The sequence below is a fragment of the Euprymna scolopes genome, chromosome 29, assembly GCF_053919585.1.
Source record: "Euprymna scolopes isolate OS-2025 chromosome 29, ASM5391958v1, whole genome shotgun sequence".
Classification (NCBI taxonomy): Eukaryota; Metazoa; Mollusca; class Cephalopoda; order Sepiida; family Sepiolidae; genus Euprymna; species Euprymna scolopes.
Genome location: NC_136510.1, coordinates 79,220,185 through 79,233,184, shown reverse-complemented (window position 1 = coordinate 79,233,184; position 13,000 = coordinate 79,220,185). Strand labels below are relative to the sequence as shown.

General features: G+C 36.4%; 1 protein-coding gene across 4 annotated transcripts in view; it reads right to left on the bottom strand.

The window, feature by feature from the left end:
* Positions 1-13,000, bottom strand: part of LOC145252739 (uncharacterized) — a 304,712-nt gene that overhangs the window by 47,993 nt on the left and 243,719 nt on the right. For all 4 annotated transcript variants that reach the window (XM_080112609.1, XM_080112607.1, XM_080112608.1 and 1 more), the window contains exons 11-12: positions 10,302-10,494; positions 6,663-6,760 (exon numbers count right to left, since the gene is read on the bottom strand). In XM_080112609.1, the coding sequence (XP_079968735.1) occupies positions 6,663-6,760; positions 10,302-10,494 (291 nt within the window). The remainder of the gene's footprint in view (positions 1-6,662; positions 6,761-10,301; positions 10,495-13,000) is intronic.

Genomic DNA, 13,000 nt, shown 5'->3' with positions numbered 1-13,000 from the left:
GAAATTAGGATTAAAAATGTTTTCTGGTGTTTTCAACTCTCCGGTGTAGAAATATTGATCTGTATAATCGAATATGTTTTGTGAGTCGTAAAGACAAATATTGGTCTGTTTCAGCTTTTTTTTTAGATGATGATGAATGCTAATTGTTTTGTTTGGATTATTTAGGTTATTGCTCTCATCTTGGAATGTCATTCTTACAATCAGAACATCGAACTCGGGAATTTCGAGCCTAACCCTTCATTGATGCACTAAATTAGCTTGTTCTCGTTACGCAAGCCTGATTATGGCGCAACGGATACAGTTGCTAAGCTATTTCAGTTTAACATTCTGATGGCGATATTAAGAATAAAGATACGATTTACCAAGATTTTTACTCTATCATACCTGACGGAGCGAGAGCAAGCTCTCGCGTTTATCAAAAGAACGGTCCCGTTCGACATTTCGTACTGATCATCAAATTAGACTTTCAGATTCGCGAGTTCGACGAGATACGCCTGAAAAAGGGCCGAAAAGTACATTGGCCGATCAAATGAAAGATCCCGATTGCTATTCTAAACAGATTCCCGAGTCTGACATACAGATTATGGAGTTTGACGAGGTGCAGATGAAGAAGGTCGGAGATTGATTTTACTTAATATCTAATCCTTATCAATAGCTTTCATTAGTCATACATAAAGTAACGTGATAATTCTCCCTATTTATTTGCCCGTTATAGCTTCGTAAACACAAGCTATATATAAATTTCGGTTTCGTATGCGTTTTAGTTATTTATTGATACATGCTTAAGAATTTTAGAAAGTTTGGTTCTAATTCACCGATTTTTATATTTTATCCGCTCAGCTGTTTTCGCTTTGCTTAGAATTTTAGAACATAAGTAGGAATGATTGACCTCCCACAGTAATATATCCCCATTCTTCGACCAAAAACACCGTAAAATAAATAGTACAGAAATTTAATTAGGATCACTTTTTACGTATTATACCGTCTGTTAGCTTAGTTCGTATTAATCACTACACTTATAAGCAATTTCGCGACTAATAAAACATATTTTCAAACACACGTTTACAGTTTAAAACTGTATACACAAGCTTCTGTCCCAGTGTCGTTTTTAGAATATACATAACAAACCGTCCCATATATTTTGATTTAATCGTTCTTAATAGAACATTGGGTACAATTTTTCGTTATTAGTTCTTAAGCATAAGGGGTAAAACTTTTGTTTACATGTTGGTTCGTGCTACATAAAACCCATCAATCACCGGTCAGTGTAACGTCGTGGTTGAAAATAGGTTTGTTATCATTAAAAACACAGGCGTCCGTGTCTTGGGCTAAGGCACTTTTTTGTTGTTGTGAATATTGCTTAAACAAATTATAATACCTTCTTTCAAGTGTTTATTAATTTTTTTGTTTTATAAATTTAAATCCAGCTTATTTTACACTGTGATTAAAATTTAATTTAGATATCGATTCGTATTCCAACAAAAACGCCGGGTTTTACAGAAAATGTCTTTCACTCTTTTATTAAACACGGCTCTTAAAAATAGTACTTAAAAACCACTTCGTTTACAAATACTTTTATTCATTTGCAAAAATTTAATTAAACTAAATTTGGTCTACATTTGGACTCTTCATTTTACAGTGTGAATTAATTCCTTTCGATTCTCAGTTAGTGTCGGATAATCAGGATAGAAATATGGATAATTTTGTCACCTTTTTTTGTAGTTATTTCATTCGTAAGTTAGTTTTTAGGCTATTTTTATATTTCGGTACGCATAAAAAGCTGCCGAGAAGTTGGCCCCAAAACGGCGTGTATTCTCTCCTGATGACCCGATATTATCTATAACCCAAAGTATAAAAACAGCATATAACTCGTAACTTATTTCTTTTTTTTACATTTTATATTCATATTGTCGAAAATTTTATTATTTTATTATCTCACACACACACACACACACACACACACACACGCGCGCGCGCGCGCGCGCGCGTGTGCTTTACGGGGCTATCACTTGATCTTTATATGAGATATATACATATCCTTGTGGTAATCAATATTCTCTGTAAAGAAGTGAAGAACATTAATTTTCCTTTTCCCTAAACGACCCTCTAATTATGGTATAGTATGTCTTTCTTTAGATCTCTTGGTCTTACTGGATTCCACGACAAGAATTCATTTAATCTGGTGGAGCCTGCATCTACATGCTATTATTTGAGATAACATCACTAGGAGAAGATGCACAATTCCTCGGATAAACTAGTGTACAGCCCTCTCGAGGAGAACTTATTTGGGCTTGGAATACTACGATATTTTAAATATTTAGTCAGTTTTTACTTGTACAGTAAATTATTCTCATATCAGTTGTCCTGACAAACATTTCTGCAAAGAGGCCGAATATACTCAAGGATAGTATGTAGTAGTTGTGTGTGGGTATATGTCGAAGTTCTCAGAAATCAAGGGACCCCACTTCCTTTGACTGACACTTGATCTCTATATAAGAGGCATAGATATTCGAATATACCATTAAAGTTCTTCTTTACCTTTCAAATCCTGGGTTGGTTGGTTGGGTGTTTGTTTGTTTTACGGTATAGCAACTTTTTTCAGGTTATTTAATGCGGAATCCAGTGATTTTGAAGAAACTTTCTTTAATAGAATATATTTGTTTGTTGGTTTCTATTTAACCCATATTTGGGACCCTAACAGGTACTACCACTCCGGGTCAGAGTGGACCTGGAAGCAATGGCAATTAAAGGGTGGCTCCATACTCCTCAAAGCCCGCAAGCTGAGGCCTCACCATCGGATATAGTCTAAGGTCATATCCAGAACCTCAAACCCTGAGTTAGTAAAGAAGTTGAAAGTATTCTTCTCCCCCAACTGACTATTTAAATATGTTATAATATAGCTTAAGTGTTGTCTCTTAGTGTTACTGGATTCCAGAACAAGAATCCATCTAGTCTGGTGGAGTATCCAGTTTCATGCTATTACTTGAGGTAATATCACTTCGAAAAGGTGCACCTTTCCTCGTAAAGTCCAGTGTAGGCTCACCACACCGAGGAAATCTTATTTGGGCTGTGAATACTATCTGATTTTGAATATTTAGTCAGAGTTTACTTGTAGGGAAAAATATGCTCATGCCATGGTGTCCTCACAAACACCTGTACAGAGAGACCGTAGACACTCGGGGATAATGTCTAGTATGAAATCAAGTTCTCTCTTGTGGGCATCGAAATAGGAAAGTAAAATTTAAAATGAGAACTAATATCAAATACTCAAAGAAATTTGTGTCGAAATATTCTCAGATCACTGATGTGTTGACGTTTGAGATTTATATAATAGAAGATATCTTGTGACTTATTTTGTACAAGCGTTCAATTACAGCCCAACTGTTCCTATTATCAACAATAACGATAAATGCCTGCCCATTATGACGTCAAGAAGAGAAGCACCAGCAGAAGTAGCCGACGTTAAATAAATCCTAATCAACACCTTAGTCTAAAGAGGATGTGCCTATCGTTTAATTGTGTCTAACATCCGGGGAGCTGGTTGCCATTCCCAGGCCGTAACAACAGTTCAAGAAACGTCCCCACAACAAACCAAGTAACTCTTCCCGACAAGCGATCAGATTACATAATCATTTAGTTACAGTCAACATAATGTTCAGAATGCGCTCCAAAGAACTTGATGTTTATCTCCCTTCCACCACGGGAAGATGTGACAGAAAGTCAAAAACGTTTGAAAAACCAACGGCATAAAAAGAACACTATGACCTGCAAAAATGCATCAACAGCCTCATCGGCATTCTCTAGTAGCGACACCTCATGCGACTAGCTATAAACTAACTAGAGAGTGAGAAAACAAAACCTTAGCTGAGATGGAGCTCCTAGAACTGCACAGGACGCTATTCACTTCAATCAACAGAGAATAAGCTACCTTAAAAATGGCATAGGCTCTGGTGGCTTTGGGAACAAAGACAAAAACGTCGACTGGACTCCGATGAACTTCTTGCGTTTGTGGCACCAATCATCCAGACTGGCAACAAAATCATACCCCTTCACTGTAGACTTCCCCAGACGCCGTAAAACATTCTACTATTATCTTCTTTCCTCGAACCGCTTACTTTTGGAATTTTCCCCTATGCCTACTGTTTCCCCTGACTACTAACATGCGGAAATTTAAATGTAATGTTAACATATATCTTGCTGCACAACTTATCACTTAGAATCATCTGGGCGATAATCACAATATCGCCTTACGCCTCAAAACAAAATTAAAAAATATAAAAGAATTTTAAATTTTATATATAAATATATAACTAATATATAGACAAACAATGTGATTTGTTTGTCTGCCCAAATAAATTCATGGATGTAAGTAAAACATACCTTTAGTTTAGTTAATACCGTCCCATTATTGTTAATATTGGAGGGTGAGTCTCCTTGCTGCTTCGATTGTTTGGAGACTGGGGAGAAAGTACCGTTTTTGACAATCAGCCCGACAGGTGCAAGGCCAGCAACTATGGTACGCCGCCTGGGTATTACCTAGGAAGTTCGCCCTCCCAGAACTTGTCACCAAGCTTTCGGGTGGAACAAGTTCATCGTTTGTTACCTGAGGTGCCCCTACCGGAAAATGCCGGTTGTGATACTCAGGAAATTTTTGCGAGGCCAGATTCTTTTGGCTTGACATTCCCATATTCCGACCTTGTGTCACGTCTTGTTGAGGTGGGCAGCAAGTTAATATCTCCCTTTAGTTTAAATAACACGTATGTATACACCAGTGGATGCATTTTTATTTGCAATCATACACATAAAGAGGTACTGAAACTGCGACGCGAATACGTGAATTAGAGGTTAGATTTATAGGAGCATCCTAAGTGGGAAGTTCTGTAGTGAGATGTTTGTTTACATTACATTTAAATTTTTACATATTGGTACAATCGGAGAAGCAGAGCAGGAAGGTAAATACAAAGGCATGTGGTCCGAGAAAAGACGCTAGCAAAGTATTAGATTGAGAATGGAAATTCTTGCGGAGTTTTTAATTTTGATTTCATATGATGTATTTTCAAATAAGTTTTCGTCATAATACCTTTACTTTATATATCATCTTAAATAACGTTTTTCGCTCTATCTAATCGTTTAAATTACAATCGTTTTAAAACAATTATGTCTTCTTTTCATAACGTTGAATACAAGATGGAGAAATGCAAATTCACAGAATTTTCTTATTTCAATTCAAGCTAGGCCGAAAAGCTGCTGAAATAGCTCACGATATCAACGAAGCGTTTGGGCCAAGGCCACTACTAAACGCACAGCACAATGGTGGTTTAAGAAATTTCGTGGCGGCGACGAGAGTCTTGAAGATGATAAGCATAGTGGTCGGCCATCGGATGTTGACAACAATCAATTAAAACATTAGTCGAAGCCAATCTGTTCCAAACTGTCCGAGAACTTGCTTCTGAATCAGACGAAAAGTATACGACGATTTCCAACTACTTGAGAAATTGAAAAGACAAAAAGACTTTATAAATGGGTGCCTAACGAATTGAACGACAACCAAAAGAAACGCCGTCATGAAGTGTCATCTTTCCTTCTTTTACGCAACAAGTTTCTGACCGGTTGTGACTTGTGATGAAAAGTGGATTCTGTACAACCGGTGACTCTCAGTTCAGTGGTTAGACGCCGACGAACCTCCACAACACTTACCGAAGCCAGAGTTGCAACAAAAGAAGGTAATGCTGACTGGTTGTCTACGGCCGGTCTCATCCATTAGTTTTTTTTTTTTTTTTTTAATGTAGGTAAAACCATTACGGCGGAGAAGTACTTTCGGACAAATGGATGAAATACATCAGAAACTTCAACAACAACACCCAGCATTAGTCAACAGAAAAGGCCCAATTCTCCTCCACGACAAGGCCCAACCACACGTTACTAAACTGGCCCTGCAGAAGTTGAATGAATCGGGCTACGAAATTCTGCCTCATCTGCCATACTCTTCAGACCTCTCACCTACCGAGTACCATTTTTATCAAGCACATCGACAACTTTCTGCATGAGAAATGCTTAAAAAATCAAAGCGATATCAAAAACGCCTTCAACGACTTCATCTTCACCAGAACGCAAGATTTTTACGTTATTGGTATAAATACACTGGTTTTGCGTTGGTAAAAGCGTATTGATTCTGATGGTGCTTATTTCGATCAATGAATTTTTGTTTGAGCCGAGATATGTTCATCCAAATTTAAAAGTTAAAAACAGCAAAAACTTTCTTGTTAATCTTATAGAAAGCCTTTCGGTGTCTGGGAACTCCTATAGTATGTTGGTGTGATTTTGCTGTTTGTCCACGGCATTTACGTTAAGGGGCACAAGTGCAGCAAGTTCGTCGGAGCGCATTCCGATTGAAGTACTTGTAAAACAAGCAGATGGATGCAACTGTGGTGATGGGACAGGGGCTCGAGCTTGGCAGAGGGTGTGGATCATGTTCTCGTTGACTTCAAAGTATTATTTTAGAACGGAATTCTGCGCCCCTTATTTTAGCTAAACTATACGTTTAAGTTAGCTTTAATGATTAGCATTATTATAATAAAGGTCGTAACAGTGTCCCACCCGTCCACAAATACGTAATTCTGATAACGGTTGGGTAGGGGTAGGGGTGGTAGCAGTTTACTTACCGCTTAATAAGGATACCGGCTACCAGAGCCATTAGTACCAAAAAGAGTGTAATTAGTATGACCGTTAAGATCACATACCAATTCGATTTCGCCCAATTCTGAAAATAACAAGAACAAAAAATTAGATTAATGTTTTCATTAATAAGCAATCAATTAACCAAATAAAAGTCTTTATACATACGTGCGCATGGTTTATACGGATTCTTTTTATTCTCTTCATCTTCTATGTTTCTCTTTGCCGCGTTTTATGAGTGTCTGTTGATCATTTCTCTGTTTAACTAAGACAAATAAAACCATTTTCATGCATAAAAAGACACAAAAAGACGTTCGCTGAGAGTTTTCTTAAAGGTTTTATCCAGAGAGAATGGTTACAGGAGAGAGAGAGAGAGAGAGAGAGAGAGAGAGAGAGAGAGAAAGAGACTAATGTTATTTGATAATGATTTACTTCTTAAACTTAACTTTCTAACTTAACAAAATAAGTGATGCACAGACAGAAATGGAAGTAACATTTGCCTTAGATTACAGGTATTCTACATTATTGGTAATGTCTCGTTTGCACAGTTTCGCGGAGAGACTGATCGGAAAACATTTTTCTCTCAACTTGAGAACGTGACATCATTCATCATCATGTGACTTTGTTTTGTCTACTGTTTGACGTAACTCATCTTTCATTTAAACCTAGGAATGATTCTATTTTACAGATCTGGGGCATCATGCACTCAGTGTGACCCTTGTCAAAAATCGCACTAGCTAACTTAATTGCTACTGACGTACGGTCCTAATATATAACACGACAAAAATAAAATTGCTTAAGTCTAAACAAAGTTCTCCACTGACTGAGGACAAAACAGATGAAGTATAGTATCAGAACAGATACTACACTTTGCTCAAGGAGACATTCGTGCAGTTTTCTATAAGGTTGCATTTAAAGAAAATTGACTTAAGAGAGACTAATATTAACTTAATAATTGTTTAATTTTTAAACTTAACTTTCTTACTTAAAGAAATGAGTGATGCAGATGGACAGACATCGAAGTAAAATTCGTCTTAGATTATTCTACATTATTAGGCGTATCTTGTTCGAATGGTTTCCCTGGAGGGAACTGATCTGAAAAATTCAGTTTTCTTTTGCTAGAAAACGGGACGTTATTCGTCATATCCTCATATCGTTCCTGTTTTGTCTACGGCGTTTGACCTCTACTTCTGCTATGTTACCCGTCTTTCATTCAACTCTTGGAACGATTCTGTTCCACATATTGGAGTAATCGCCACGCACTGAATGTGGCCCTCGTCAAAATTCGCACTAGCTAACTTAATCGTTACTGACGTAGGGCCCCACATACGTAACACCGGGAATTAAATATTTCATAAAAATAACAAAAAAGTAATTGAACGCATGGCTCGATAAAAATAGTTACTTATGCAGTATAGCAAACGTTTTGTCGTTGACTCTATGGTATTACCTATCAACCTCAAATGCATAGCAAGCACATAATCACCGAATACAAGCAATTAGCAGGCTATTTTGGCAGTGGTATTTATATCCCTCCCACCAAAGGAAGATGTGACACAAGGTTGATGGCGGGAATATAAAAGCCAGCGCAGCAGAGGCGTGTGCCCTCTGGCCCACAGAAAATGCCTGAGCAGCTCCGGCGGTATTCCCTGGTAAGGACGTATCATCAGATTTAACAAAAATCAATGTGAGTTGTTTATTATTGTTTCTTATTTGTGACTTTGCCATGTATTTTTCCGAAAGAAAACTTTTTCTTTTTCGAGAACTCGATACACGAAAGAACTAGGATTGACATACCATTTTTCTTTCGCTCAGGAACGTCCTTTAATGATTTCGGATATTGTTGTGGTCCTGTAAGGGTCCGGAAGAAAGACACAACTCGGTAATTTGCGGAAATAAAATATATTAGACAGAAAAGTAATTGCAACAAATGCACGCACGTGGAACTCTGTTCCGTCTGCCTGCTTCCCTCCGGACTACAATTTGGATGTCTTCAAGTCCAATGTTAACAAATTCCTAATGAACCGCCCCCTTAAGTAAACACATCAGCAAATCTCCTCACTAACTTAATGTACTTGCAATAACCCTTATCCCTGAGTGGCTTCCGGGCCTTGATAAGTGGTGATCACTGTGTAAAAAAAAAAATGTGGTTATACGTCAGTCCGACTGCCAAGTGAGCATGACGTGCATAACTTTTGTGATAACACAGAGGTACATATTCTCCCGATCTTTATCAAAAATGGAAGAATTTATTATTATTATCCGTAGGGTGGACACACCACAGCAGTTACCCCTGCATAGATCATTATTTCAACTCGTAATCCAGTCACATAACGTCTCCTCACATTTTTTTTAGCTTTAAAACAGAAAATAATTCCTATCTATTCAGTCGAAGTCAAAACAGATCAATACATTGAACGTCAATTCAACAACCCATTTGTAATGGTTATTAAATTTTATGACCCCTTTTGCCAACCTCTAATGCCCAATAATCATTAAATAGGAAGAGAAGCTTAAAACTCTGCCAGCCATAACAATAATAAGAAGATGTGGGGAATAATAGTGACAATAAGAAGAACGAAGAGGAAGGACATGATGAGGAGAAGGATGAGGAGAAATAATGACAAGAAGGAGGAAGGGGAGAAAGTACGGGATAGGGAAAAGGAGGAGGAGAGAAATAATAATGACAATATGGAAAAGGAGCAGAAAGGACAGGATGATTTTGTCCTTAGTTTTCATATCCCATGGGCGATGTTTCTACAAAGATTTGCTGTTTTCTGGGTCACAATCTATCCATGTAGCATTTATCGTTGGCTCATGTTTTTTTTTTTTACCTTTTTTAGCTTGTTACGTCAAGTGGCTTTATGCTTTTTCTGCCATTTCTGTCAGAGCGCTTGCCATAAAAATGATTTCAACACATTCCGCGAAACGGTATACCACTAAATGTACTGTTGTCCGTGGAACCAACACGTTGTATTCTCAGTCGCAAAGCAAACAAAGAATAGAAAACAGCATCAACTGGCTTTTTTTGTTGTCCAACCACATTTATTTCCTAATCCTCTCGTTACTGCTGTGACGTCCCTCACATGATAGCCTTCTTGAACGTGCTCGCCAAAGTCACCCACGCTTCTAACGTGATCTCGAATGCCACCCACGTCTCTAACGTGATCTTTCTCCTTTTTCTATTCTTTGTATTTACTGGTGACGTTATTTCGCATGCATTTGCATACGCGCGTCCGTGCTCTGTTACATTAATGCAGACATTAACATGTTTATATTTTCATTCTTATCTCAAGCCTAAACTTATCAAAATAGAAACTGTCGCATTCTAAACGCAACATCTAAGCACCGCACTTACCCGGATATAGATGCCATCTAGGTTATAACTCTTATATCCTAACCCGTTTTTTTTTTTTTTTTTTTTTTTTTTTTGATAACTCCGGAATAATCTCGACGCATTTAGAGCAAACATCATAAATTAATATTCAAAGATATTGAGAACACGAACTATTGAACACTTGTACCAAATCTACTGCATTGGGCATTAAATAATTGGGGTAATAAAAAGAATTGATATGCCGTAACATAAAACATAATTAGTTAGTGCCTATGCAGGCTGAACTTACAATTGTTGGAGCATTTTCAGGATCTGAGCTATGGGACCGTTGTTTAATGTTTCCCTCATAGACGGGGTAGGTCATACCATTTTGGACGGCATATGAAGGAATTCTGAACCACGTGCTGTTAAGGTTTTCCAGTTTCGGTTTGTCTTCGGGATTTTCAGTAGAAGCGGTGGCCAAAACATGAACCAATTCCACTCTGAAAATACAGGAAACAGTCATATTAAAAGGAAGGATATCAAACATTTTATCGAATAAGCATAACTGTTATATATATATATATATATATATATATATATATATATATATATATATATAGTAATTTATAAATTATATGGCAATTAAGCTACACTGAATATTCGGCGTTTCATCCACTCTAGGATTCTTCAGGCTTATGCGCTAAGCCTGAGGAATCCTAGAGTGGATGAAACGCGGAATATTCAGTGTAGCTTAATCGCCATATATTTTATAAATTACTAACTAGCTCTACCTACGTATTGAGCACATTTGAAGTAAATACTTAAAGTTTACGCATAAATCTATACTGTCGTATATTAATTTTATGTGAGTAAATGAAGTAGTTTTATATATATATATATATATACATAAATGTACAGGAAAATTGTTTGTGTGTACGTGTTTGTGAGCGCGTGAATGTATATATATATATACATATACATATATACATAAACATATATACATATATATTTATATATACATAGTCTGTTTCTAATATAAACATTTTTGGTTACATATGTGCATACATGTTTCAGTGGAGTCCCAATTACGGGCACAGCACTTCATCAAACCAAAAAAGAATCGATTTCGATTCTTTTTTTGCCTCATGAAGTGTCCCTGAATTGGGACTCCACTGAATCATGTATGCACATATGTAGCCAATAATGTTTGTATGATAAACCGACTATATATCAGCTTTGTCCTGCATTGAGCACTATTTAATAATCACGCAAGTTGGATTGGATTTACATCTAGGAAACCAATCGATACAGCTGATATATATATATATATATATATATATATATATATATACACATACATACATACATATATATATATATATATATATATATATATATATATATATATATATATATATATGCACACAACAAATGGACTCACACTTTGACGATTATCAGCTTTGTATGGACAATAATTGTCATCAATTTGAACATTTACGATCCTAATTCTTCGATGTCATTTTCGTTCTGTATTTGAAGCTATTCTATTACACTCTATGTTCATAAATAAAGGTTTTATTCTCCGTCGAAGTGTGAGTACATTTTTTAAACAGTAATATATATATATGCGCGCACGCGCGTGTGTGTATGTTCATCACTGTAAAAAAGGGGTATTTAAGACTTGGACAAAAATAAAACTAGTCTCAGTCTCGGAAGATTTCTCTTTCATTAACCGAACAATTGAAGTGTAGGATTAGAAGAGATACTACAGTTTTTTTTTATTCATTGCTGATAAGCGTTAAAAAGTGATTTAACTCGAGCATCTATATGAATGAAATATTTGCATTTTGTAAAATTCATGAATTGGTAAAACAAATCTATCAACCGAAGAATCTTATCATAGCCATTATCATAACAGTTACACATCTGAAACGCTAGCCTTGATCCAATTTTTTAACTAAATAAAAATGCTTTTTAATTACCATTAGCAGGGCTATCCGGTGTTGTCCGGGACCATAAAAAACAAAAAACAAAAAACAAAATAGAAGTGGTTAAAAAGTGTGTAACATCTTTATTATAAAACTTATATCTGTCTACTTATCTTTCTCTCTATCTCGTTTCCCTGTTTTTCACATCTCTTTTTCAAGTCCGCCTCGCCTATTCCTCTACATCGAAAATAGATTCACCTCTCTTTTATATAAGACTAGCGGAGGTGTTTGGAGGTGTGTGTTGGGGGGATAGATAAAAACAACATTGTTTAAAAAAAAAAAAAAACGTTGGCCGGATGTTTGGAGGTGTAAAAGAAAAAAGTTTTGGTAGGAAGGTAGGTTCGAACCCGAAGTCTTGATGCAAAAGAAGAAAAGAAAGTGGAAAACCCTGACACCTAACCAGCTCAACCACGAGGGAAGAGGAAGTGAAAAATCGTCTTAATTTAACGTTTATTAAATGAAATTGACAGGCGTGAGAATTTAATAAGGTCAAACATCACGCGACTTAAGTTTGGCGCTGCAAGCCAGTTTCTGCGTATTTGTTTGTTTTCCCCGCCAAATGAATAGCAATTGTCTGATATGACGGGGTTTCCCCCTAGCATTGATCAAATCGTATTTTCTTTTTGGATGTTTTGAGACCGAGAACACAAATTCATTTCTACAGTTTCGCTTTTTTACATTGTAAAAAAGAAACGAAGACGCGGCGATCGAAAAAAAAATCTCGAAAATAGCGCGTAAAAGTCGGACAAATTAAAGATAGACGCGACCCCGTTCGTAATTCGTAGATATTATGATTTAGACAGTATATAAAAAGTTTTAAGAAGGAGTGACCCGACCGAGCGCCCCCCCCCAAGCCTTTGCCGGACACACACAAAAAGTGCACATACACATTTTCGTTTATATACATATATATATATATATATATATATATATATATATATATATATGTATATATATATGTATATATATGTATAGTCAACTGGTCCAGCCATTTCCTATGTTATATATATATATATAT